Source organism: Notothenia rossii (assembly GCF_949606895.1).
Source record: "Notothenia rossii genome assembly, chromosome: 2".
NCBI classification, from domain to species: Eukaryota; Metazoa; Chordata; class Actinopteri; order Perciformes; family Nototheniidae; genus Notothenia; species Notothenia rossii.
This window is the reverse complement of record NC_136904.1, coordinates 88,032,771-88,059,785: the sequence shown is the minus strand read 5'-3', so window position 1 is coordinate 88,059,785 and position 27,015 is coordinate 88,032,771. Positions and strand designations below refer to the sequence as shown.

General features: G+C 41.5%; 2 protein-coding genes across 4 annotated transcripts in view; one reads left to right on the top strand and one right to left on the bottom strand.

Annotated features, from left to right (window-relative positions):
* Positions 1-451: 451 nt before the first annotated feature.
* Positions 452-15,405, bottom strand: wdr3 (WD repeat domain 3). 2 transcript variants are annotated; one of them, XM_079664246.1, is made up of 28 exons: positions 14,805-15,405; positions 14,647-14,694; positions 13,566-13,767; positions 13,259-13,468; positions 13,055-13,173; positions 12,436-12,514; positions 10,675-10,770; positions 10,187-10,291; positions 9,837-9,938; positions 9,370-9,470; positions 8,720-8,830; positions 8,132-8,362; positions 6,952-7,045; positions 6,738-6,839; positions 6,287-6,375; positions 5,744-5,882; positions 5,589-5,645; positions 4,391-4,491; positions 3,928-4,039; positions 3,670-3,804; positions 3,529-3,579; positions 2,519-2,584; positions 2,204-2,296; positions 2,067-2,117; positions 1,773-1,816; positions 1,523-1,651; positions 851-944; positions 452-750 (listed from the first exon to the last, which is right to left on the bottom strand). In XM_079664246.1, exons 3-28 carry the CDS (start codon positions 13,737-13,739, stop codon positions 595-597), a joined length of 2,841 nt encoding a protein of 946 aa, XP_079520372.1. In that variant the 5' UTR covers positions 13,740-13,767; positions 14,647-14,694; positions 14,805-15,405; the 3' UTR covers positions 452-594. The 2 variants fall into 2 exon arrangements, with proteins under 2 accessions (XP_079520372.1, XP_079520371.1); XM_079664245.1 differs by lacking the exon at positions 14,647-14,694.
* A 977-nt stretch (positions 15,406-16,382) lies between these two features.
* gdap2 (ganglioside induced differentiation associated protein 2) overlaps positions 16,383-27,015 on the top strand; it is a 34,778-nt gene continuing 24,145 nt past the window's right edge. Inside the window, exons 1-4 of one of the 2 annotated variants that reach the window (XM_079664606.1) lie at positions 16,383-16,492; positions 17,063-17,089; positions 22,617-22,820; positions 26,045-26,184. In XM_079664606.1, the coding sequence (XP_079520732.1) occupies positions 22,636-22,820; positions 26,045-26,184 (325 nt within the window). In that variant the 5' untranslated portion in view covers positions 16,383-16,492; positions 17,063-17,089; positions 22,617-22,635. Of the gene's footprint in view, positions 16,493-17,062; positions 17,090-21,552; positions 21,743-22,616; positions 22,821-26,044; positions 26,185-27,015 lie in introns of those variants that run through there. The other variant, XM_079664607.1, reaches the window with a different exon arrangement.

Below are 27,015 nucleotides of genomic sequence, written 5' to 3'. Positions count from 1 at the left end.
GGCGACACACTTTACCTCACATTCACTATATACAGTATTGATTGTCCTTCCTCCTTATCTTCCAACCATTTGGACGCAGACTTGCATTTCCCCATAACGATGTTGTTTAACAACCGGCGTAAACGGAGCTTCGCGCGCTATCAAGCAGTGAGCGTGCGATGTCCTATTCAGATGACGTCAAATCCAACGGGATGCCATAAATAAACTACACAGAATCACACTACACACCTACGCAATGATTACATTCAGGCAGACTGTAGAACACAACCTCTTTGGACAATTTATATACTTATTGAAAACAAGCTACAAAATGTAAAACCTTGGAAAATGCCGTTTAATACTTTTTAATAGCCTTAATTTTTTTGATTTATCCATTTTTAAGACCCCGCGGACACCCTGTATAGAGACCTGCAGGGGGATCCGCTGTGTAGAAAGCTGAATTACTGTGAGAAAAAGTCAGACCGTTTATTTGGGAAATGAAGCGTGCCACTGAATAACACTGCGTTACATCCAATCAGGGTTACATACAATACAGATAAACCCTCTGGGAGGAGATGTTTACACACAAGCAGTCACAAATATGTCCATTTAGATTCAAGCGATGGTCAGGATGGCCCGCTCCCTCCTCCTCCTCTTCCTCTTCCTCTCCTCCAGTTGGCCTGTGGCGTCGGCGAAGAACATCACGTCCTCCTTGCTCTCGATCTCCCGCTGCAGGAACTGGAGCGCCGCGCTGTTAAAGCCCATCACATCCTGAGGCACAAAGGAAAAAGGGATGTGAGGAAATGTAATCAGGACAATAATCTCTACCCGGGTCAAAAAGACTAAGTACAAAAGACAGCTTTTCACTTACTCGGATTTCTCGCACTTTTGTTACAGTATTTGTCCGTAGCTCATCTATGACGGACAGCATCATCTGGTTACTGGAGATCTGACCAAAGTGGATCCTTCAAAGAAACAAAAAAACACTGTTAGCACAGAACTGTATCACCAGAACAATCAGCAGCAGTGTATTAAGAGCATTTACCATTTTGTCTACCAGTCTTAGATAAGCAATGGACAAGCTGGAAACCCTTCTAATCATTGACAAAACTATATTTCTGTTATTTTCTCTCAGACACTAAAATCAAAATTGTTAAAGAATCGTTTTTGAAGTCCACTGGCTGTTAAGACCTATGATTGAAAGGAAAATAGAAGACTTTTTTAATCTTGCATTTTGCCCAAATGTACATGTTTCAATCTGTAAAAACAATCCATACTGTGACATGTTATTTCACTCACACACACTCAGTTGGTCGTGCATTCACCTAGCTTGTTGGGCAGTGTTTGAAAGTGCAAAAAATGTTCTCAAATATCTAGAATAAACCTATTGTTTTGGGGCTTTTCCTTTTCAATTCACATATTTTGCACACTGTGGCAACAAATGACAAGCTGCCAGATCTCTGAACCTTTGAGCCCAAATATCTTACTTAATAATCAAACGCAAACCCATTTTGTCTCTTTCCAACACAGTCGGAGCACCTACTTGAGAAGGAAGAAGAGGCAGCGGCAGACCAGCTCCACCTCCAGGCCCTGATGGATGTAGCTGTTGAACAGCCTCAGCAGCTCGGGGACGTACGGGAACGGTAAGACCAGCAGAGAGACCTCCAGCTCACTGAGGAGCACACAACAACACGAGGTGATTATAGGCACAGAGCAATGACCGTGGTGATAAGCTTTATGGGTAAAGTCAGAGGTAAACATCTTGTGGGTTTGTTCTCGTCATCAAATCTTACCTTGATCTGACCTTCTTTATGACGTCCAAAACATATTGGGAAGGCTGGAAGAGAAAACGAGACGGAGAACTAAGTACCTCTGAACATTGATGAACCGATATGTATTGTTTTCAGTTACTGTGAGAAAATCTAAGTGCTGTTTTTAGATTAGCGAGCCTCCCTCATGTCTCAATAGTAGCAAATCCAACTACTTTTTATTGCATAATTGTTATAATAAAATGTATGTTTGCCTGAATTCTTGTGTGAACAGTTTTGACTGGCTTAACATGTATTCCTCATCGCTGTTCTACTTACTGAGACGTTTCCAAAGGCCACGAGGATAGGATTGGGTTTCGGTGGAGGAATCTGCAAAACAACATCACATGTTTGTTAATGTGTTTGGCAGAAACAGAGGGACTATTAAAAGTAGGATTACTGGATCCTGTCTCTACCTTGTTAGCTGCATTCTGACAGGCATATTTATGCTCCTCCATCTTCCTGCTTTCCTCTCGGTAAATCTCCAGAGCCTCCATGATTCGCTCTGCCTGCAAAGAGATCGCACACAAACAAGAACATCAACAAAGAACAAAAATAACTGATCATTCTCAAACAAATAGTCCCGTTTTCACATTTTTGACACACAGATAATATGAATGCAACCAGCTTTAAACATTAACAAAACTATTTAAAAACGATCAGGCCTTAAATATTCACATCCATGCAATATCCACTAATAAGAGGGAGGATGATATTCATGCTAAACTCACAGCTTTGACGGTCTCCACGGTCTTCTTGGCGGCTGGTGCTGCCTCTCCTTCTGTCTCTCCAGGAACCTGCAGATAAAACAAGGTAATGCATCCCAAACATCCAACGTCCACTTCTTACATACAGTCTATGAGAATATACTTGGAACAAATGACAAGACATAACCCTAAAACTAGAGATGTCCCGATCCGATCACGTGATCGGGGATCGGAGCCGATCACGTGATTTTCAAAAGATCGGAATCGGGAGGAAAAAAAATCGGGGATTGGGATTTTTTTTTTTTTTTTATAATTAAAAAAAAAAAAAATTGTATTCAATGTTACAAAACAAAAATGACCATGTTCAAGTCTTAAAGTCATCCTGAGGCCTTAGTTTTGGTTTCAAATTACACAACATCATGTATGTGTTGCTTCTTTGGGGCTTGTTTTCATAGACCTGGTTGCTTATTTCTCTCAAATCTGGCAACAGAGTGGGCAGGGCGCAGTGTCTAATTGTAGCAGTAAGCTAACGAGTACTGATAAGCTTTATTTTGTTTTGATCCAATGCTGCACAACTGAACTGATCCAATGCTGCTGTGAAAGAAAGGAGCTATATGCATGTTGGATAGAATATCCAATTTAAATAAAAAAATAACCTTAAGGGACAACTTGAATGCTTTTTTTCTCTTAATGCATTGCATAAAGATCGGATTGGGAAAAATCGGTATCGGCAAATTGTCAAAATCAAATGATCGGAATCGGATCGGGAGCAAAAAAAGGTGATCGGGACATCCCTACCTAAAACGCACGGATCTGGGGTTGTTTTTTGGGAACAAAAGTTGTTTATAGATGCTCCTGTTGCATGGGAATCCAACAAGTCAAGGTCAAGCATCAGTTGTTTTAAGCTATAACTGCCAGAGTGCAGCTTATATTACAGGGACTGAAATCTGAATCTCCCACAACAGAATCTCAGACATTGCTTGCTTGAAATCGACGGGCGTAATGCTTTATTGTTTAAGTAGGTAATGTCTCACCACTGGCGCATCTCCTTTGGCCATGTCCTCCTCAAACTCTGCTTCTCTCGCCTGTAAATACAAACACATGGTCATTTAGATTGAACAAAGAAGAAGCAACATGGTGTTCAGCAGTCTGAAAAACGGTCAAATCCTCCTCACCATCTCTCGCTCCTCCTCCAGGATGATGGGCTCCCTTGTCCTCTCCCACAGACGCAGGGATTTGTCGTGAGAGGCCGACACGATGTGGTCTCCGTTTGGGCTGATGGTCAGACACCAAACCTCCCGATGATGGCCCTGTAACGCCAAGAGAAAGGTAAAGGAAATGTCCAGCTGGAGGGAAAACATAGCACCTACCAACCACCAGGGGACTTCTTCACAATCACTAGTAAATATCAAGACTGATGAGCAAAGCGTGACCTCTAGAGTCTGGACCAGCTGAAACTTGTCGGCGTCCCACTGCTTGATCTTCTTGTCCTTCCCTGCTGTGAAGAACAGGTGAGTCTTGGGGAGAAACTGGAGGAACATGACGCTGTGGAGAAGAGAGAGACAGTCAGCCAGGTGGAAAGGTGAAATAGAGAATAAATCCACGGCTAGAGAGTAGGACTGGTGGAAAGAAAACATGTGTAAAAAAAAATCAAAGGATTAAAAGAAAGACAGAAATTGAAGGTTGTAATAAAAACACAGAAAGGCTGAAAATAAAAGATAAATGATGAAGTGTGAAGTCCCAGAACAGAGTTAACAAGACTCTGAAGACAACAGATGAAGTCACAGAACAGAGTTAACAAGACTCAAAAGCCTAGAACATTAATTCACCACTACATCAAAAACCGTTCCAAAGAACACATGACACATGTTTTGGGTGAGTGTTCACGGGCGTTACCTGTCGTCGTGAGCAAACATAGAGCGGTGACAGTCTCCGAAGTCCAAACCCCAGATCTTCACGTTCCTGTCTGCGGAGCCCGTGGCGATTAGTGTGTTGTCCTTGTTAACAGAAACACGAAGGTTGGTTAGGAACAAGTCAAGTCCACAAACTGATGCCATGATAGTCATAAACAAGTTGAGACCAATATCAAAACCAAGAAACGTTCATTCTTAACGGGGACATATCATTGAAAACAACATGTTTCACTGCTTGTGCCCATGTGTTTGGGAATCTGGAGTAACTCCTTTATGACTGTGGACTAAAAACAGCTGATGGTTAAAGGTCCCATGTCATGCTTTTCCAGTTATTACCCGTCCCCTTGTGTGTTATGAAGGTTTTTATGCATGTAAACGGTCTGCAGAGTCACAAACCCTCAAAGTACACCCTGTAGCGAGTAAAACTCTAACACAGAGAATACCTCCCCAAAACGCCTCGTTGGAGATACGTCACTGTCCATTTGATTCTTCCGTATAACTCATGATGTCATGCGTTACCCGGAACCAAATGGACCAATCCGTGGAGCCGTTACGTTAAGCCCCCGCTGATTGGTCCAAATTGACCAATCCACGGACCTCCTCACACACACACTCAGTGCATGCAGCTCTGCTGATCTCTCCTCCCTGGCTGCAGGCTGATAACAGACAGTTGGGATCGCGGCGAGATTCTCTCTGCAGACCCATTCTCACTGCAGACCCATTCTCTCTGCAGACCCATTCTCTCTGCAGACCCATTCTCACAGCGTTTATCAACCTTTCTCTTACTCAATATCAAGCCACACTTATTGTTTTTACTTCGGCTGTGACTTTGTGTGTGTTCAGCGTGAGTTTGGCTGTGTTTCGCTGTGTATCGCTAAACAAGGAAACCACACCTCCACGAAGCTCAGCGCGATTCACAACGTCCCGACCAATCAGAGCACACTGTGCTCACAGGGAGGGTGGGGGCTGGAGCTATTGGAGCTACAACAAGCCGTTAAAGGCAGAGAGTGAAATTCAGTGAATACACGTAGTTTACAGAGATGCTGTTTGAGAAACCAAAGTGATTTTGGAAAATTGCACAATATAAATCTATTCTAGTAGACCTCAACAATGGAATTATGATCAGTGGAAATGGCCATGACATGGGACCTTTAAGACTTTCTAAATCTTGTAGTACTCACATGTGAGATGTCCAGACAGAGTACAGGCAGCTTGTGTCCATACAGAGACAAGAAGAACTGCAGCAGGGAGAGGGAGAAATGTTACAAAACAATATATGCATATGTTTAATGAATGAATGATACTCTTAGTATGCCGTGTTTTCAGTGCAGTGTACCTTCAGAGTGTCTGTGTAGAAGACTTTGACCGTGCAGTCCAACAGAGAGACGGCCAGCAGGCGGTTGTCAGGAGAAAACTTCACACACAGAATGTCTTCCTCCAGCTGCAGCGTGCGTGTGTGATTCACTGTCAGCCGCCTATAACACGTACACACAAATACTTGACCATGAGTAATGTCTCTCAGTCTGGTTGCTGAGCATTTGGTGCTTTGCCAAGATATTGCCAATTGAAACAAACACACGCAACATATTTTAAATTAACATATTCATATTTAGAAGTGAGAACATGCTGACTACTGTAGCATCTTCTACCATCTCAAACAGCCAAATAAAAAGTAGAAAGAATTTATAATAACAATTAAAGCTGAATTAAACCTTAAAATAAAAAACATTGGACAATTTCTTCTGTCATTTTTGTCCCAGGAGGCAATATCTGAAGATCTGTGTTGCAGTTGAGTAATTCATTCGAGGTACAAGGAAACATAGGATGGTCCGAAATAAACTGTCCTCATATTTAAACATTGAAGAGAGTGGTGACTTACTTCTGTCCGCTACTGCTTCCTTCGTCCTTTATCAGCTCAAACTCCCAGAACTTCACCTTCTTATCTGCACTTCCTGTGACAATCCCCCTCTACAGGAATGACGACACGACAAATGAGAACAGAAAACACAGCTGGTTAGAGTAAAGGTACGACATGGTAGGGGATATTTATTTATTAAATATTTATTTTTATTGAGTCAGGCACAATGAGTTTACATTTACACAGTCAATATTTTTTTTTTCCCCCTTTCCCCCCCTCCCGGTCCTAACTAGTAAATTAAATAACTAACTAAATCAAATAGATACATGTATAGGTAAAAGTAAAGTAATGTAGAACATAATATTAAAAGAAATGTATAGGTAAGGGAATAAAGAATAGTAACAGTAATACATGTGCCCATATACTCAGTCGGTAGGGGATATTTATAAATAGATTTCTGCAGGGGGTGTACCTGGTCCGGGGCGAGGCACAGGGACCACAGAGCCCCACTGTGAGCGTCCACCGTCTCCAGGAGGCTCCCAGAGGCCAGCTCAAAGATCTGCAGTTTCCCGCTCTGACAGGAAAAACAGGCCTCAGTTAATACAAAGTAGAAACTAAACAAGAATTTTTATCCGTCCAAGCCAAGTTATAAATTGAAACACAAAACAGACTCCAGAATCTGTTACCTTGGTTCCCAGGATGATCTGCCTGTCTCCGGGCACGAAGAGCGAGCAGAGAGCGTATTCACAGGCCATGGTGCGGATCACCTGCAGAGTGGACCTGAAACACACAACGACTCAGATGTTATCGTGTGTTTCACCTTCAAGACTGCATTGGAATTGTGTGTTAGCTAATGAGCTCCTTTCAGCTGTAGTCCCTTTGCAATCTCTTACAAAGGGGGCCAAATGTTATCAATGCAATGCTTCAGCTGCACCACAGTACAGCACAATACAATACAATACTTAAATGAATTAGTATTCCAGAGAAGAGGTAGTTTGATAACTGTGGTTTGAAACCATCTCTTAGATTAATTTGAGGTAATTAATTTTCTTTCTCATTTTATTAGAAGGACTGTTAGTGGATGGATTGTACCGAGAAGATGTTTTTCAGAACATGCTACGACGTCTTTATTGTACAGCATGGTTCCCTCTGCCTTCCTACCATACTTCTTTTTGCATTATGGTGCAAGCCCATGTTAACCCTTACGGTACGTCTACACAGCAGCTTTAAAAAAAATCTTCCAACGCTTCTGCCCATTGACTTTGAATGGGGGTGACGTCACTTTGCCTCGCTTTTCGCCCAACCGCATTGTGGGGAAGCAAAGCGAAGATTTTCAGGATTCAAAAGTTGAGCAATGTTCAACTTTTGAAGCTGAGCTGGAAGCGTCAGCCAATCAAATCCCGTTTATGCAAGTCTGACAGTTCAAGCGCTAGCCAATCAAACCGCGTGAAAGCTGGGAGAGCCATACCACAGTTCATTTCCTCATATTCCAAACGAGAAATTACGGTAGCGAATCACCCGGTTCTTTACGACCAGAACTATTTACCGGGATACAAACCGGAGGAACCAGGCATGGAGGGAGGTGGCAGAGACAGTGGGTGAAACTGGTAGGTTTTCGCCTGTTCGGGGAGTTTATATATATATATATTGCTTGCATAAAATCCCCGGGGTTTTTTGCTTTGTATGTCGGGGGCGGGAGATTCATGTGATTGGTTGTTGGTCGCGTTGCTCGCAAAAAATCCCCAAGCTCTCAGACACGCCCAGCTCCAAGATTTTCAAGATTTTCTTAAAGCTGCTGTGTGGACGTACCGTTATAGAGGTGGCAAGCATATGCAAAAATGGCTTTTAAAGTGTCCTTCTCCTCACCTGTTCCAGACTTTGACGGTGTCCCCGGAGGCCGAGAGGACGGCCAGGTTGTCGGAGCTGAAGGCCAGCGTGCGGACGTCGGTGCGGTGTCCGCCCAGTGTGAGGCGGGACGTCTTATTGGCTGTGGGCGTCTTGTCTGAAGTCTTCAGGCTGTACGTCTCCACCGTGTTGTTCTGCAGCAGCAGCGCCACCTTCAGCTCGCCTCCCACACAGGACAGGCAGTCCACCCATCTGAGGATAAATATAGAAGGAGACGTGTGAGGAGGGGGGGAATTAAAAACGTCACAAGCTCTAACCAAGAGGTCATGATAACTCTGTTTTTACCGTCAATGACTGAATAATGACTAGATTTACTTTATTAATTCAACATTGGAAAAAGTAACCAGTTAATATGTACATATCAACAGTAGAAAGATGTAAGTTTAAGAGTGTTTATAGAATAAGTTAAAACACACTAAAGAAGCCCAACGTACTATTAGACAATTGTTATATTGGATTATGATAGAAATGGTAAAACCCTGTGCGTCTGAATGACAGTGAGAAAGACTCTCTCTCAGCTGCTGTCTGTTTACGCTCTTCCTCACTGACCTGATCTTGGCGGACGCCTTGATTTTGGTCAGTCTGAGGATCTCGTCCGTCAGCGTCCTCTCCACCAGCGGCACCGCTGCCTCCTCCTCTGCTGCTGCTTCCCCCTGAGCTCTGCAGCAGTGACACACACACACCAAACATCAGCAGGCAGCTACCACACACACACACACACACACACACATCAGCTACCACACACACACACATCAGCAGGCAGCTCACACACACACATCAGCAGGCAGCTCACACACACACACCAGCAGGCAGCTCACACACCAAACATCAGCAGGCAGCTCACACACACACACACACACACACACACACACCACACATCAGCAGGCAGCTCACACACACACACCAGACATCAGCAGGCAGCTCACACACACACACCAAACATCAGCAGGCAGCTCACACACACACACACACACACCAAACATCAGCAGGCAGCTCACACACACACACACACACACACACACACACACACACACACACACACACACACACACACACACACACACACACACACACACACACACACACACACACACACACACACACACACACACACACACACACACACACACACACACACACACACACACACACACACACACACACACACACACACACACACACACACAACTTGTCTTTACTTTGTTGCCTTCTTTTTGGCTTTCTTCGTCTTTTTGGTCATTTTCTTCTGCACTTCCTCCTCTGACAGCACAGTGAAGATCTCCAGGACTGAGTCATTGCCCTGATGGATGACAGAGAAATGTTAAGCATTATTTACAAACCAAAAACGAATATTGATCATGCATTTCAAAGTCAGAAATTCTGCTGAACACAATTTTATAATTTTATAAAACACTAACCAACTAAGTGAAATATCTCTATCTCCAGATTAGAGACCTGAGACATTAACCATCTCCATCAAACCAACAGAGACAATAACCACAATGCCTCACTTTGCCTGGAAGTCACTCTTTGTCTGTATTCACTTTGTGTGTTGAAAAGGCTTTAGGCACACATATTTCATGATTCTTGAAGAAACCCTGAGATACTCTCCACTGTGTATTTCAAAAATGTTACAATTTCTCAGTGGGGTCAGGAGGAGACTCACATGGCAGGCGATGACTCTGGCTTTAGCGTCCGCTGTCAGAGACACCACTCGGTCCCGAGCCTCTCTCAGGATGGAGCCGGCTTTCTTACAGCTCAGGATCCGCTGAGAGAGAGAGAGAGAGAGAGAGAGAGAGAGAGAGAGAGAGAGAGAGAGAGAGAGAGAGAGAGAGAGAGAGAGAGAGCGAGAGAGAGCGAGAGAGCGAGAGAGAGAGAGAGCGAGAGAGAGAGAGAGCGAGAGAGAGAGAGAGAGAGAGAGAGAGAGAGAGAGAGAGAGAGAACAACGTTAATGGTCCGTGAAATTAAATCCATGTACCACAGTATTTCCCCCCCAAAAAACATGAACTCTTTTACCTCCTCAGGACTTTCATCCAACTCTTCCTTATTGTCTTCATCATCATCATCATCATCCAGCAGAGTTTTCTCTTTCTTCACTTTGGTCTCCCCCTCAGCTTTCTCCTGAGCAGGCAGAGGACAAAACCTGTCAGTATTTACCACTTTCTCTTTCATTTTGATTTGATTAATTTCGAACGTGTCAAAAAATAATACAAAAAGAATATAATAATAATAATAATGACATGATAATTTGTATACTGTACAAACGTAAGCAGTGTCAAATTGTCAAACAGAAATATTATTGACTTAATTACACATCCGAAAAGGGGTGGGAAGAAGTTTACAATTATTTAACGCCCAGCCCGTAATCATGACTATTGTAATGGTCTTTAATGGGGAAGCTGTATTTAACCATGGTGGCTATCAGCGCTCCAGCTAATCTCCCGTTTCTCCTTTGTATAAATCAGGATGTGTTCAGGTGAATGTCCCCAGCTGTGTTGTCTCACCTCCTGCAGGTAGTCGATGTCCCAGGCTCTGAGCTCGCTGTCAGCTGATCCTGTGAGCAGCCTGTTCTCCTGGTTCAGCAGCACCATGCCCCACACCTATCACAGAGACAAGAACACACAGATTCATCAAAATCCATCCGGGGAAATCAAATACACAATATTGACATTCAAACTGTTTCCAAGTTATTGTTTAGACTTTAGGGGGCGTTACCTTTTCCTAATCAGGACCTCATTTTATACGGACATGAGAACAATGCAGCACAAATGCCTTGAATCGTTAACGAGAGAGAAATATAATGTGAGGTTCGGCCCTGAAATTCAGATTAGCTTCAAAATGGACTATGTTTTTCCTTGACCCACGTTTTGTCTTGTTTGTAAAGCTTTGAGATTTAGATCACAGTCTTGCTGAAAACAAAGGCTTGGAATATTATTTCTCAAAGAGCAGTCAAAATGTTTTTCAAATCAAATCAAGTTTTATTTATATAGCACATTCTTAAAACGATTTTTGGTCGAGCCAAAGTGCTGTACATATAATAATTACCTTACAGTAAGGACACTCTACAGTAAATACAACAGCACAGTTTGTGCAGAATATCAGTATGACAACACGACACCCTCTGTCCTTTAGACCCTCACATCGTACAAGGAAAAACTTCCAGAGAAAACCCACAGATTAAAGGGGAACATGGGAGAAACCTCAGGGAGAGCAACTTATTATCAGCCTCCACTCAGCTAAATGAATTAATCCTGTCTCCACTCGCATCATGTCGCCAACAGTAAAACAATTCAATTACCTTTACGGATGAAACTCAGGGGACTGAACCCACTTTAGCTCTGCTTTAAATGCAGCCAGAGGCATCGAGAGTGAGAAGTGAGAGAACACTGATTGTTTACACGTGATGACATTCAGCTGATTTGGTCCCTGGGTTGTGCAGGTGCGATCACACCTGCCTTGTATAGTCCGGTTGAATCGAACCCTGGTGCGGTTCATTTGGGTCGGTGTGAACACAGTCCGAGACCTCTTAAGTGAACTAAACAACCGGACTCTGGACCGCTAATATAGGTGGTCTCGGAGCGCTTGCTCGCGAGCTCTGGAGCGGTTCATTGCTGGTGTGAACGCAGTCCGCACCGAAACATAGGAAGCGTAGTATTTACGTGTCACAAGAACACGGATATCTTCAAAATCTTTAGCGAAAGATTCTTTCAAGACATCCGCGGTTGTTTAGTTAAAGAGTGAAGCAGAATGAAGTGTTGAACAGTGTCGTGTAAAGTAAAAATTCTCCGTGAGTTACATACAATTAAGAACACCTGTCGTCGGTGAAACGCCCCGCCTGACTGCAGAACGCCTCTCATTATATGTGTTATAATGTTTTTTATCGGACGTTGTCTGATTATATAATCGTATGCGCGGGCCGCTAGTGTCTGTTGATCTCCAGATTAACAGCAGCATGAGAATAACCTGCTGAAAGTGCCGATGCTCCATGGCGGAGGCTCCGGTAGAAATTGCCGGGATTTGCGTGTTCACCCCGTTAATGTCTGACCAATGGTTGAACAGCATTTCCGTGCACATGACTTGTGTTTAAAGTTTATAGTCGGTTTGTGTTTTGCCCGTTTGAACGCAAACTGAACCTTCTGAAAAATGAAACAATGTCGTCACCAGAAAACGGACTATTAGGTGTGAATGCACCCTGAGTTAATTCTCCTCAGTCCAACCCTTTGTTAATGTTGATGTTAATGAATATAGAGTATGAAGCCCCTCACCTCACTGCGATGGCCCACCATGGTCTTGAAGCAGTGCTGTGTGTCCAGATCCCACCACTTCACAAAACTGTCCTTGGAGCTGCAGCAGAGCACACAGACACATACATACGGTTAGTGACACTGCTATCATCACGTTATAAACAGTTAAAGGGACATTTTAAACCACTATAAAAAATATATAATGTCCCTGTAGTGCCACAACTGTTGCTCTTAAGGTTTTGAAATGAAAAAAACAATTATATATATATATAGTATTTTATTAACAAAGGGCTATGCTATTTGGTTCATTCATATTGACTATGTATTTATTGAATTACACTTGAAACATGCCGTGTGCTACGGTGATATATATTGTTATCAATATATGATATAACCTTTAACAGGTTAAAGGATTTTGGGCATATTGCCAAACACTAATTCTAGAAATCATGACAATTGAAGCATCAAATATTAATGTACAATACTTATCTTTGTTTTTCCTTTAACAAATAACATGCGCAGGATCATCATTGAGGGTAAGGTGAACATATGTTTGACTTTTCTGTGTCCCCAATCTTTAATTTAGAAACGTAATAATACATTGTTATTATTGTGTTGTGTAAAGGCCCCAGTGTGTTACCTGGTGACCAGGATGTTCTTGTCTTTGAGGAACAAGGCCTCAGTGATGACGTCTTTGTGTCCTCTCAGCCTGTACAGCCCACACTCATTGATGATGTCCCACACGATCACATCTGTGTCCTGAGGGGGAGAAAGAGGTAAAAACATGCTTAACACATGCTTTAAAACATACTTTAGCAAGAAAAATAAATTCCTCCTTGCTTACCCTGGATCCAGTGACGAGCCGAGCCCCGAGTGAGTCGTAGTGCATGGCGCTGACGGCCGTCTTGTGGCCATTGAAGGAGACGTTGCTCTCGCCGTTCAGCAGGCTGAAGATCCGCACAGCGCCGTCCTCGTAACCCACGGCGAGATGGATGCCGTCGGGCGAGGCGCAGAGGAAGGTCACCTCGTGTTTCTGACCCTGCAGGATCAGCACCTGCACAGAAAGAGAGACGCTAGGTGAGATCTGCAAAGCTTTTTCACAGGAGACCCAAACCTATTCTGTGATCATTCCAAACTTTTATATCATTCACCTTCTCTCCTTTCCGGACGTCCCAGATGAACACTTGTTCACATGCAGCCACGGCGACATAGCGACCCTTCTCTCCACCTCGGAGGGTCACATATGCGATGTTGGCTTTCTGGCTACCGATGACTCCAAACACTGCGCTGGCCACATAGCGTAGGTACTGCTTGGTCAACCCCATGACCGGCAGCCTCTGGTAATTCTGAATACTGTTTACAACAACAAAGGAGATATTTGAAATTAATCACACTGTGAAAAACAATAACAACTTGGATTTATATAGTGCTTTTCAATAAACACAAGTACGCTTCCTTAACAACTCCTACAGGAATCCAATGTGTCATTTTAGTTTCATGTAACAATATCTTTCTAAATATTTAAACAATATATTAATTGACCAATTCATTATGACTCATAACTTTTAATTAAGCTACCTATCAGATTCAGGAAATAACGGTAATACATTTCTCAGCTACAACATTAAAGGGATGAAAACATTAATGCTTCAATCATTATAATGCATTTATATATATTAATTTCAATGGGCATATGCATAATGAGTACTTTTAGTAATGTAAGTAACAAGTCCAGCTACATCTGATACTTTTGTAGCTTTACTTAACTAAGGTTTTGAATGCAGGACTTTTACTTATAAAACGGTGGTATTAATACTTGTACTTGAGTTAAAGTTCCCAATTCTCCTTCCAACATTGATAATTAGGTATTGATTACACTATAACTATGTGTAATGTGTCTGTGGTGGTCCAGATAGAGATACAGTGTTTTGTTCAATTTTTATCTCCGATTGTGTCACTTTAATATGATTACAGGTATATTGCTGTTTTTCAGTATCCAATACATAATTTGAAATAAGCGACAATTAACCTAAACGCTTACTTTTAGTAGCTTTATAGCTTAGTAAAGCACGCTAGTTTATTTAGTCAGAAGAGCGTTTGTTTTGAAACATATAATACCCCGCGTGGTCGGAGTTAAGAGCTCCTGGAACGTAAATTGACTCAATACGCAACAAACCCCGCCCGCATAGAAACCGCTGCATTACAAATCGAGTGCACCCAACCAGGACAGACCGTTGCTTTCTGAACCCACGTGGAGAAGTTCCAGTGTTAACGTAGCTCCTAAAATCGGATATATCGTAGATTTATGTCTGCATATGTTTAACATGAAGTAAATATGTATAAGTCAAACGTAAAACATTTAAATATATATTTGTATTTCATTCTCTTACCTCTGAAATGCGGCTGCTAGCTTCACTTGTGTTTTTCTTCCTGCAACGCTGATTCAGACCAAAGCAGTCGATCACAAACATCGATGCTGACAGTATGAGCAAATATATTCACACCATCAAACTAGTGGTTGAGAGAGTATTTGTCCTTTAATTAAGTCAAAAGTAATAATGAGACCCTCTAAAGAACACTCTGTTACTGCTGCTTTTTCAATACCTGCTTTTTTTTTAAATGTTAACTTCTCTTACTGTCTATGCACTATTATACACCAAGAAAATCCCTTATATGTGGAAACCCAATTGACAATAAAGGGAATTATAATTATGATTGGGTTGTGATAAAAGCAAATCTCTACAGACAAACACGACAGTAAACAAGGTGCATAACTATCTAACTTTGCTCTGTCATTTTCTCTCTGTTGCTTTTGTCTGCGCTGCTAGAACAAGCACACTTGACTTGCGAAATACTTCTAGGAAAATACATTTTTGAAATAATGCTCGGATTTTATTGTAATAAAACAATGTTTTTTTTAATCTAGGTTTGCATCCAAGTTTATAAAAATATAGTGACTTATCACAGGTACCTATACACAACCACAGCGGAAGTGTTCTCCTCTTATTAGTCAGCTGATTAGAAGCTGGAGAACAGATGTGTCAGATTAAAAAGAAACACCTAGAACAGGACCGGAAGTTCAGTTGTATGGACCCTACACAATAAACTACTGGGTTATTTTTAAGTCAGAACATGACTACAGTAGAATCACAATGGGGAAAGAGCAGGGCAAAACAATTACATGAAACATACCCACAATAACAATTAAATGGACATTTGAAACCTACAGCGGACATACAACAAGAAGGGACTTTTCTGGAGTCATTTTTTGTCATTTTAATGTTATATATTTTGTGGGAAAACATCAGACACAACAAATAAATAAGCAGAGTATTTGTGATATGACTTAAAAAGGGTATGGACAGATGTTGTATTGACTCTTTATGATAGGCAGGCAGGCAGGCAGGCAGGCAGGCAGGTACTTTATTGGTATATCACATAGAACATAGCTACAGTGTAGTTATGCCGATGAAAATCTTAGGTCACAGGCTCCTCCAATAGTGCAACACAATAACAGAGATAAACGGAAAAATATAGAGCAAGTAAATAGTAAATACAAAAGAAAAATAGTTTAAAAAAGTGAAATAGTGCAATAAGAGTCTATATGCAAGTTATTGGAATGATATATTAGATAAATAGATAAATATATAGCAGATGAATGTTATGGATGTTGTTTCAACAGTTCAGGTGTTTAACACATTTTGCTTCAGCAGTTCAGGTGTTTAATAGTCTTATGGTCTGTGGGATCAAACTGTCCCTGAGTCTGGTGGTTTTAGTCCGGATGCTGCAGTACCGCCTGCCAGACGGCAGCAGACAGAACAGTTTGTGGCTGGGGTGATGGGGCGTCTTTTATAATCCTGAGGGCTTTCTTCCTGAGCCGCTGGGAGTAAAGGTCCTCCATGGATGGCAGCTCCGTCCTGGTGATGTTCTGTGCAGTTTTCACCACCCTCTGTAAAGCCTTACGATTGAGGGTGGTGCAGCTGCCGTACCAGGCCGTGATGCAGCCAGTCAGGGTGCTCTCAATGGTGCACCTGTAGAAGTTGCAGAGTATCCTGGAGTCCATATGAGATCGTAGTGAGTTAGTCGTTCACTCATCTTCCATTATCCTACAAATATATGTTTCCTCATAAGCAGGGCTACATCGTTCAATATAAGAAGCAGTTAACTCAAGTACAGCTTCTGTACAATTTGGAGGTACTTTTATTTCTACCTTGCACAATATGCAATTTTATATTTCGCCACATTTGGAGACAAATATTGTATTAATTGTAATTTACATTAAGATTATGAATTCATACTATACTAATATATGCAGTTATGTGATATGTTCTGTTTAGTTGTCTTATATTGCGTTTTTGAATTTGAATGAAATACTTAAAGGACGTTGGACTCTTGTTCTGAAATCCTTAACCGGATGTTGTTGCGTTCACCTTATGTTACTTTGACGCTGCAGCAAGCACCTAGCATACAGGCTAAATGTTGAAAACTGGTAAATTGGCACTTTTTAAACCTACTGTTTTGAGAATTCTTTCCATAACTCTGCTCGCTAGTATGAGGACACTCTGGAAAGACACTCGTTCTTGAGTTTACAAATAGTCGTGTCAAGATTTATGTGTTATTTATTTATTTTTTGGCGTGTACATCCCAGCTGCCTGGAGGAAATACAAGAGTCGAGGTGAGTAAACTGCTGCTCTTTGGTCCAGAGGCCAAAACACACTGATAATCGATTTTAAAGCAAATGTTCCTCTATGGGACTGTCGTAAATATGTTTAGAAAGATTTAACACTGTTCAGTTATTAGTGTAAAATCACATTTTTGATAGTAGCACGACTATTTCCTTCTTTGTTTCTCACTGTCTTTATTTGGTTTAGTTAATTATATGCTGTCACAGAGCAGCAACCTAGAGGTTAATGAATCATAAGTATGTCGTGGTTGTCTTGAAGCAGACAGTGAAAGTACAACAAAGAAAAAACAGCACATTTTTACAGGATTATTGCCACTTGTGTTTCGATTATTCTCTGTAAAATGATCTGAAACGGATTGAAAATCTATTTATGGTCATTTAAATTTGAAACATGCAGCAAATAATCACAATTGATCAGCTTTGAGAGCTTTATTTCGACATTTGTGTATTGATAAATGATAGTCTAAATCAAAAATTTGCAATAGTATTCTGTAAATTGAATACTTGTATGAAAAACTAAATTATTAATCCTCTCATAACTTGTCTTTAGTACCACTTCCTGTGTTTCCCTGTGCATTTATTTAGGTTACTGAACAGAGAGTGTGTTGTAGTATTTATGATGAAGCATGGTCTTCATCTTCTCTAATGTGGTGATAATGTTATTACATGCAGGCTTCTCAGTGGCTGCTCAAAAACTGTTATGTTGCTGGTGTCAGACTAATGTTAAGTAGTTTGATCAGTGCTCAGGTTTTCCGATAAAAAGGCAGTTTGTGTGCTGTCTTAAGTATCTCCAGATATGACCAATTTCCTTCTGACAAAGTCATATATTCAGTATTCCCTTTATTCCGTTTTCTCGTCTTTAATTATTTGAAAAAGCATGTGTTTAAAACTCCTTTAAACTGAAACAGACCTATTAAAGAAGTGTTCTTATGGCTTAAAGTAGAATACAAACACTTTTTTTTTTAAAGCTTGAATGCTAAGAATTCAGTTTTTGGCCTCATCATTTCCTGCTTTTCTCAGTTTTTATACGCATTGATCAGAATATCTTCTTGTATTTAGTTTTGGATTATCAAAACAAGACACTCAAAGGCAACACCATGAGCATTCTGACATTTTATAGAACAAAAAAACAATAATTGATTAATCAGGAAGACAGTCAAGAGTTAATAGAAATAATAGTGAGTTGCAGCTGTCAGATATGTAACTTGCACGTGTATTTTGGGGGTTGCCAATTAAAATATCGAGATGGATCAGGATAGATGCTAGAAAAGAAAACACAAACTCAAATAACAATGTGTTTAAGACCCCATTTACACAGGAACGTTTGTGTTTACGCACCAAATTCGTTTTCAAAAAAGTATTCCGTTCACACGCATTCGGCTCATTTAACGTGTCCGTTCACACGAGACCACTGGAAACGCTGTAGTACATATGCCGGGCCTGTAAGTGGCGCTGTACTTCCGCACGAGACCGCTCTTAAGCGCTGGAGATGCTGTAGTACATATGCCGGGCCTATAAGTGGCGCTGTATTCTGATCACAAATTACACCAAAAGCAGCGAAGAAGACCCCCGAGCATGGTTGCCATGGTTGCCCTTCTGTTTATGCCCCGCGGTAGATTTAGCAACATGTAGTTCATGTAATTCTCCATTTCCACTTGTTGCTGATGGTTGTGGTAGAGGGGCTGTAGATGTTGCACTAACATCTGTAGCATGGTCAGTAGCAGTAGCAATAGCTACTGACAGTAGCTACTGACCATGCTACAGCAGTGAGCAGCAGAGGTGGGGAGAGGCGGGGCTATGGCTTCATCGTTATCAGGAAATGATCGTATAGGGCGTACACACGGAGCCGTTTGCCCCTCCAGAGCATTCCGGTTGCAGATCTATCCACCTTGGGACCCGTTATCGTTTGCGAGGTCCGTTTCCGCTTTTCCGTTATGGCCTCGTGTGAACGAACGGGCTATACTAAAGAGAAAAGTTGCGGATACAACCGTTTGCGTTATCGTGTAAACACCGCCATAGGCCCCAGCCACACGAGGACGACTACGGTCATATCCACTACATTTCTCCATCATATATATATATAGACGGTTCGGCCACACGAGGTCGACCATGGAAATGCATAAAACGATAACGGGTCCCAAGGTGGGTAGATCTGCGAACAAAATGCTCTGGGGGGGCAAACGGCTCCATGTGTACGCCTATACGATCATTCCTGATAACGTTGAAGCAATAGCCCCGCCTCTCCCCACCTCTCCTGCTCAGAGATCAGCTGCTGGGCTGTCAGAAGAGGGGGAGAAAAAGAGAGGCTCCATTTTGTATTCTCTTATATTATTATATAGAGTCGTTATCAATTTGTTTTAAAGCTCAATAAATAACAAAGAAGACCTCTGACCGGCACTTTTCTAATTTTGTCCAGAAGATTGAAACTTTAACGGACAAAAAATCTAACTGAAACTCTGCCGCACGGTCCCCTCGTCCCTTGGAAGAGGCGGAAAGGTGGGTGTTTGTCATCTGCTGGTGGTCTAGCGGAGAGAATTACAGCAGCAGGAGCAAACGCTTGCCTCTGGGAGGGAGAAAAAGAGCCAGAGCGGAGAATAAACAGAAGGGTAACCATGCGCGGGAAGTCTTCTTCGCTGCTTTTGTAGCAGGACTACAGCGCCACTTGCAGGCCCGGCATATGTACTACAGCGTCTCCAGCGCTTTCGAGCGGTTTCGTGTGAACGGACACGTTTCTGGTGCCTATTGCGTGTGGACGGACGACTTTTTTCATATTGATTTCGGTCCGTTTGCGTTATCTTCCTCGTGTTGCTCCAGCCCTAAGGCCTGCTGAGTCAGAGGCAAGGGCTTTATTTCCAGAGCAGCTATTTCACACCAACCTGCACAAATCCATCCAAAGAAGAGGAAGCAGAAAAAAAAAGACCAGCTCAGTCTGAGTAAGGGACAACAGGCTGAAATGCATGCATCTAAATCAAATCACACACAGAAATAATAAGCTTTATCTCAATGAAGAACTTTTTTTATCAATGTGTTTTTATTTATTTATTTTTTATCATTTTTATCTTTTCAGTATATGTATATTAGGGTGGTCCTTAAAATTGGAAGTCGGAAAGTCTAAGCTCCAACCCAAATGTTGTCAGATTGAGGAAAGAATTCACCAGGAGAGTTTTCTTTACTAATAGAATGAATTCTGGGGGTTGGAGCTTAGACTTTCCGACTTTCAATTTCAAGGACCACCCTACTGAGGATAAACTTCAAGGTTGATGAGGGAGGGGTACATGTTGTTGGAATTTGAATAAAATTCACCAGGAGAGTTTTCTTGACTATCATAACGAATTCTGGTGGTTGGAGCTTAAAATAAATGAATTTGAAAATTGACATGGCACTAAGGACCACCCTAGTGTGTATAATAGCTGTTTTTTCAGCCAATGGATTTCTGAGAATACGAGATGCTAATTTAATTAACTTATTTTTACCATCCCATTAATTCTAGGAGCACTGCTTTCACAGATTGCTCGATAGGAGTAATTGTATGAACAAAAAAACCTTTGACAAGCTGAAACGGAATTAGACATCATGTGTATTAGGAATCAAAAGATAAGTAGAACAAAGATAAGATGCTAATTGAATGCACATGAGGGACCATTCAGTACTGCTGTATGTCATGATTGATAAGCAGAATAATTATCTGACGTGTTAATGTTTATGTTTCCAAGGAATTTTAATGTAGAGATTATTTATAGTAACATAAAACATTTCAGACTTGTTGATATTGTCTAATCATCTTTGCTTATTTCAGCATGTTTCCTTTCAGACAAAGATTAGCACATGCATTTCCTCTGAAATTGAGATACACGGAAGTTAAGAGGAACAATTACACAATAATTCTTCCTCTCTAAATGTAGCTGAAATTTGAAAAGTACTATATACAATTATTAATGTTGTGGCTTCCTTCCTTGTTTTCGTTCAAGCCACTAGACGCCTTAAAGTAAGGCGTCTAGTGGCTTGAAAGAAAAACAAAGCCTTAAGGCCCAGATACACCGGCCCGAAATCGGCAGTAAATGGGAGTCGGGCCGAACATGAGAGTGGGCACGCCCTATTCGGAGTGGTGTGCGCCGCACCGTCGGCTCTTTTCTGCCGACCTGACGCCTTTTCTTGCCGATTCAACATGTTGAATCGGCGTCGGGAACACCACCGGAAGTCGGACAAAGGGATAACACTGATTAGCTGTTCAGCTAGCGAATCAGTGTATGAGAAGCGTTAACGGAAGTGAGGGAGGTAAACAAATGATTTAAAATGGAAGATAGAACACACACTGACGGCCATTTCACCTCATCGGTTTATAGAGCTCCTGTTCGTTCATGTTTTCAATGGACGAGATTGAAAATGGAAAGAAAAACGCTATTTGTTGTTTGTTTATATCACGGAGTCTGTTCTTCTTCTCTGTCTTCCGGTTGTTCCGGTTGTTGCCTCTTTTCAATGATGAATACACACTACCGCCGCCTGCTGGTAAGGAGAGTTATTGCCACTCACGCATGCGCAGTTCAGACGTGCTCGGCTCGGATTTGCGGTGTGTTCCAGTGCGCGAAGTCGGCAAATACGCAGGAGAGTCCGGCGACGCCACAGTCGGTGTCGGCAACTTCTCAGGTGACTGGCCGGTGTATCTGGGCCTTTAAAAATGTCCCTTTAAGGCTTAAACAGACATTTTTTACTCGTTTTCTTTCCTTTATATTACTTACAGTTGAAGAGTTGCTTGGCCTCCGATGGTTTGAATGATGTTATGCGATGTGTTTGCCCAAAATAAAATAACAAACTTTTACACATGCAACAAAGAAAAAAAGAGACCTTTACAATATTCAAAACAAATAGGCAAAACTCAAATAAAATAACAAACAACTTAGGTATTCTTTCTTTCCTCATAAGGCTTATATAACTTCATAACTTAAAGGGTAATTGGACGGTTAAAAACTGTTCCTCGGCGGCGTCTTTCTAGCAGGTTGCCCATCACTGTCACTTTAGAGGAGGCGCTGTGGGAATTGTAGTCTTTTATAGTGTGTTGACTACAGACGTCACAATTATGTGGCCTTTCTTATAAAAACAAAATACTGGGTCTAACAATTATCATCATTGCTTTTCATCTGAAAAAAAGGCAAATATTACAAATATTTGAGAAACATCACATTTTTAAATTCAGTAAGTTCCCCTCTCCCTGTTCTCAGCGTCAGCCCGTAAGGCAAGGCATGTCCCAAATTGGGATCAATAATCTACCTACCTACCTACCTACCTAGCTATCATTTATTCAGACTGGAATCTGCCACGCTGTCACTATGAAACCTGTTTTAATGGCACTGTCACCTCAGAATCAGAAACGGGTTTATTACCAGGTAGGTTTACACGTACGAGGAATTTGACTTGATGTGATAGGACACGTCCTATCAGTCTTATGTTTAGTGAGTTGTGCATGTGAGGATTGAAAACACCACCGTCAGGTCCTGTAGTTCACAACGTCTTGGTTGTTCAGCCCGTAGGTCCGCAGAGGGATGGATCCTCTGGGCGCTCGCTCCCATTTCGTGGACCACCAGTCTCTCCCCACCTGGCAGCAGCAGCTGGAGGGGGGGGATGGAGAGGAGGCGCCGCTGGACCCGAACGACAGCCTGCTGAGCCTGGAGTCCTTCCCCTCGCCCTTCCCCTTCAGACCCCGCATCAACCGCAAGGTCATCCTGTTGTGAGTCAGCCTCCATTTCCTCACGTTGGGCGAAAACCTAGATATTATCAAATGGTCAGCTTTTTCAGGAACTCACAATGACAGACTCACTTCTTGTTTAAATGAAGTATTTCACAGATGGAAATGAAACTGGGCTGTTAATGCGGAAGGGAAATATCTTTTAAATGATTGCTACATGACCAGATATTACAGATTTTAAAAAAAAAAAAAAAAAAAGGCTGTCATTTTATCTTGTGCTCAAAAGGGAGAAATCCTACAATAACCACAATGCACTGGGCTCCTTACACCACGATCCACTCCTGCTGGCGGTGCTTAAGAACTCCTTAGTGGTTAGTTCATTGACTTTAATCTTAAGTTTTAGGAGTATCCCAAAATGTCAGATTCTAGAGTTACGTTATTTAACTCTAAGGCAAACAAAAAATGCGTAAGTCTCATTCTGAGGTTTTTATCAGTTACTCTGGTGAACTCTTCCACATTATACTGTCTTTTAACTATGTTTGTAGATTGTGTTGTGAGCATGAAATATAATTAAGTAAATAATGTATTTTTCTGTTTCTTTAGTTATAATTTGGTTAGGTTTAATCTTCTGAGTGATAACTTGGCTGAGGGGACTTCTTGTAATGTTCAACTCTTGGCAGGCAGGGGCTTATTATTCTAACGGTGGCACTGGAGTTGTTGATTGACCTTTTGACAAATTCATCAGGTTCAAAAAAGCTCTTTGTCGGGAAGCAGGACATTCGCAGACACACGGGTGGTTCTTTAACTGTGTTTACTGTGACTCTAAACATGGGTCACTGTCAGTTAGTCTTACAGGAGCTACGTCATAGGAGCAGAAACACACACTCAGCTGGTGTGTGTGTGTGTGTGTGTGTGTGTGTGTGTGTGTGTGTGTGTGTGTGTGTGTGTGTGTGTGTGTGTGTGTGTGTGTGTGTGTGTGTGTGTGTGTGTGTGTGTGTGTGTGTGTGTGTGTGTGTGTGTGTGTGTGTGTGTGTGTGTGTGTGTGTGTGTGTGTGTGTGTGTGTGTGTGTGTGTGTGTGTGTGTGTGTGTGTGTGTGTGTGTGTGTGTGTGTGTGTGCGCTCAGAGTTCAGAGCACCTCGTAAATCCTCTTGTTGGAGGAACACATGACCGTCCGCAGTTTGACTTGGCACAGTTTCTGTGAGAGCCTCGTTGTTTCGCCACATTCCTGCAGCGCTAACGTGACCGCGGCTCCTCAAGCAGCAGCACCTTTTTAAATTGTGATCACTTCTCCACAGCTCATGAGCTCTCAACAGTCCCACCCTTTCAAGTTTCAAGGCTTTTATTGTCATTGGTCGATGAAAGTCAGAGGTCACAGGCTCCTCCAACAGTGCAACACAATAAAACAGATCAAATAGTGCAATCAGAGTCTATACCTGGTACCCTTGCTGCATTTCAATTAATTTAGGAGGGTGCATTGGTTTTAATGAGGACATGATATACAGCACATATTCTATTATACAAACAATTCCTTTAATTTACTGTATTATTAAAACAATTGCTTCAAGGAGTTGGCTTTAATAGTCTGTGAAATAATAATAATAGTAAATACATTTCACTGTGGTTGGCTGTAGATCTCACCTTTCACAACCAATGGCCACACTGCCAAATGTTACTTTCACTTTCAGCCATAGAAAGCTGTAGTCATGACATAAACACGTCGACAGTTCCCCAAGTTATTGCTTAAAAATGTGGGACACTATTATTATTGTAATGTTTTTGACACAACACACCTCTTTTGACAAATATATGTATTGGCGTGTTGATTTCCCAACACCAGACATATGCCAATTCATAAATACATAATCACAATGAAGCAGTTAACAGACACTATTTAAATACATATAAATCCTTGACAAAAATAGAATATATAATTAGTCAATCATAATGGAAGTAATTAAATAACATTCATAAGTCAATAAGGTTTTCACAGTGAGTTACAAAGTTGGTTAATATGACACACCTGTAATCATGACACTTATAAGCAGCATGTGGATTATTTTAGAGGGTGGAGAGTGAGACAGGAATGTCTTTGTCTGCAGCTCGGTTTATATAAAGCTGTTTGTCGGGCTTATTGTGAACTCGATGCCATTTAGCTTCAGTATTTGGAACCTCAGGAGTTACACACATGGAGATACAAATAAATATAAAACAGCATCTTCAATTCTGAGGTCTGTTTCTTCAGTAAGTCAGGACTCATTTTACTAACCTAAAAGCTCTTCCTCTTCTGTCCTGGAGGCTGAACTTGTCTTGTGACCAAATATCTTCAACACATGCTCGAGTAGTTCCTCATTGTTCTCTCCAACAAACACTGGAGGGCCTCACAGTGACGAGTCTATTTAATAAAACGAGCTTTTTACTTTGGATTAATGTCCAAATGTTTATGGTTGTTTGGATGAATGTGTGCAGACCAACGGGTATGTGTGTGCTCACTCACTGTCTTGAGATAAAACAACTTGAATGACCTTTGTGCTGATATTTGGCGACACGGATGCTTTAAAGGCCCCCTATTATACTGTTTTTCATCAATATATGACAGGTCTCAGATATATACAGAACATGTCTCTGATTGGCTCCAAACACCAAACAGATCGTTGCAGCATTACCCATAATCCCCTCTGTTTCAGCCCTGTTTCCAAAGTGCTGATTCTCTGTCTGTTACTTTAGATGAAAATAAGGAGCCCCTCCCCACGCCCCTCTGAGAGAGATTTGGTTAGAGAGAACTCAATGGTGCTCTAGGAGGAGATTCAGGTGATAAGGTGGGGGGGGGGGGGGTTACCTTGACAAAACAATAATATAATAATAATAATAATAATATAATATAATGATAAAACAACTTGATTACCTTGGATGGTGATTGGCTAATGGTTACACAAGAGAAAAAATCGTTATGACATCATAAAGTGGCCAAAATCTGATCAGCTCATTTTCAGAAAGGTTTTTATAGAAATGGATCAGGACAAAAAGAGAGAGAATCTTTGTTCCTGAAACGTTCAGAGTCTCTTTACACAGAGGGGACACATGTTGATGTAGAAGAGACATGAAGAAGAAGGGACACATGTTGATGTAGAAGAGACATGAAGAAGAAGGGACACATGTTGATGTAGAAGAGACATGAAGAAGAGGGGACACATGTTGATGTAGAAGAGACATGAACAAGTGGATTTTGCACAATAGGTCCCCTTTAACTGTTTTTGTTTCTCCCCAGCTGTGGTGATATCGGCCTGCTGAACTGCACGGCCATCGTGAACACCAGCAACGAGACTCTAAATGATAAAAACCCGGTGTCTGACAGCATCCATCGGCTGGCAGGAGCCGAGCTGAGAGACGAGCTGCTCAAACTCAAAGGTAGAGAAAACATATTAGCTCCAACTTTGAAGATAAAGCTGTATTTCAGCTCGCCGGCTCAGGACATATATCTCATTGGGAGACAACACTATCTAAATGTGGCTTCACTGGAGACACAACCAGGCACATGGTGTTCAGCTGAATTCAGTTTAAATAATGAAATCTGTCATCGCTACAAAATACCATCTTTGAGAAATGCTCCACAGACGCTCTCGTAAATCAGAATCAATCAAAATCACAATACTTGGATTTATTTTATTAACAAATGATCCATAAAATACATCTATGTATGTATATAAAAATAAGAAGTTAAGGCAAAAACGTGCGATGTGACATTAAATAAAGAAATACAGAGTGAAGCTCTCGGATCACCAATTGAGACATGTGTCTGAAAACAATCAGAGATACGTATTGTCTTGATATAAGCTTTTTGTTTAAGCCGCCTGGTTTTATATTTAAAATACATATTTACAGTCATCACTTACCACTTACATTCTGTTCATTTAAATTACATGTCTACTGTATATATATGTGCTCAAGGTTATGAGATGTTTTTAAAGTTTCTGCTACCAAACAAATACAAATATGTGAAAGCAGTTCTGTTTCTGTTGGCCAAAGCATTCAAAGTTACATAATCACATTTCTATTTCCAAAAACAACTCTAACTGTAGATAATGTCCAGGATCCACTGTGAACAAATCCGTTCTACTTAGTACTGATAAAATCCTTCAAAGTCACCCCAATAGGATTTTGTTATTTCACTGGAAAGAGCTGTTGCTGTAATCTCCAAAAATGTGTGGCAACATGCTGCAAGTTTTTAAAGCCAAATAC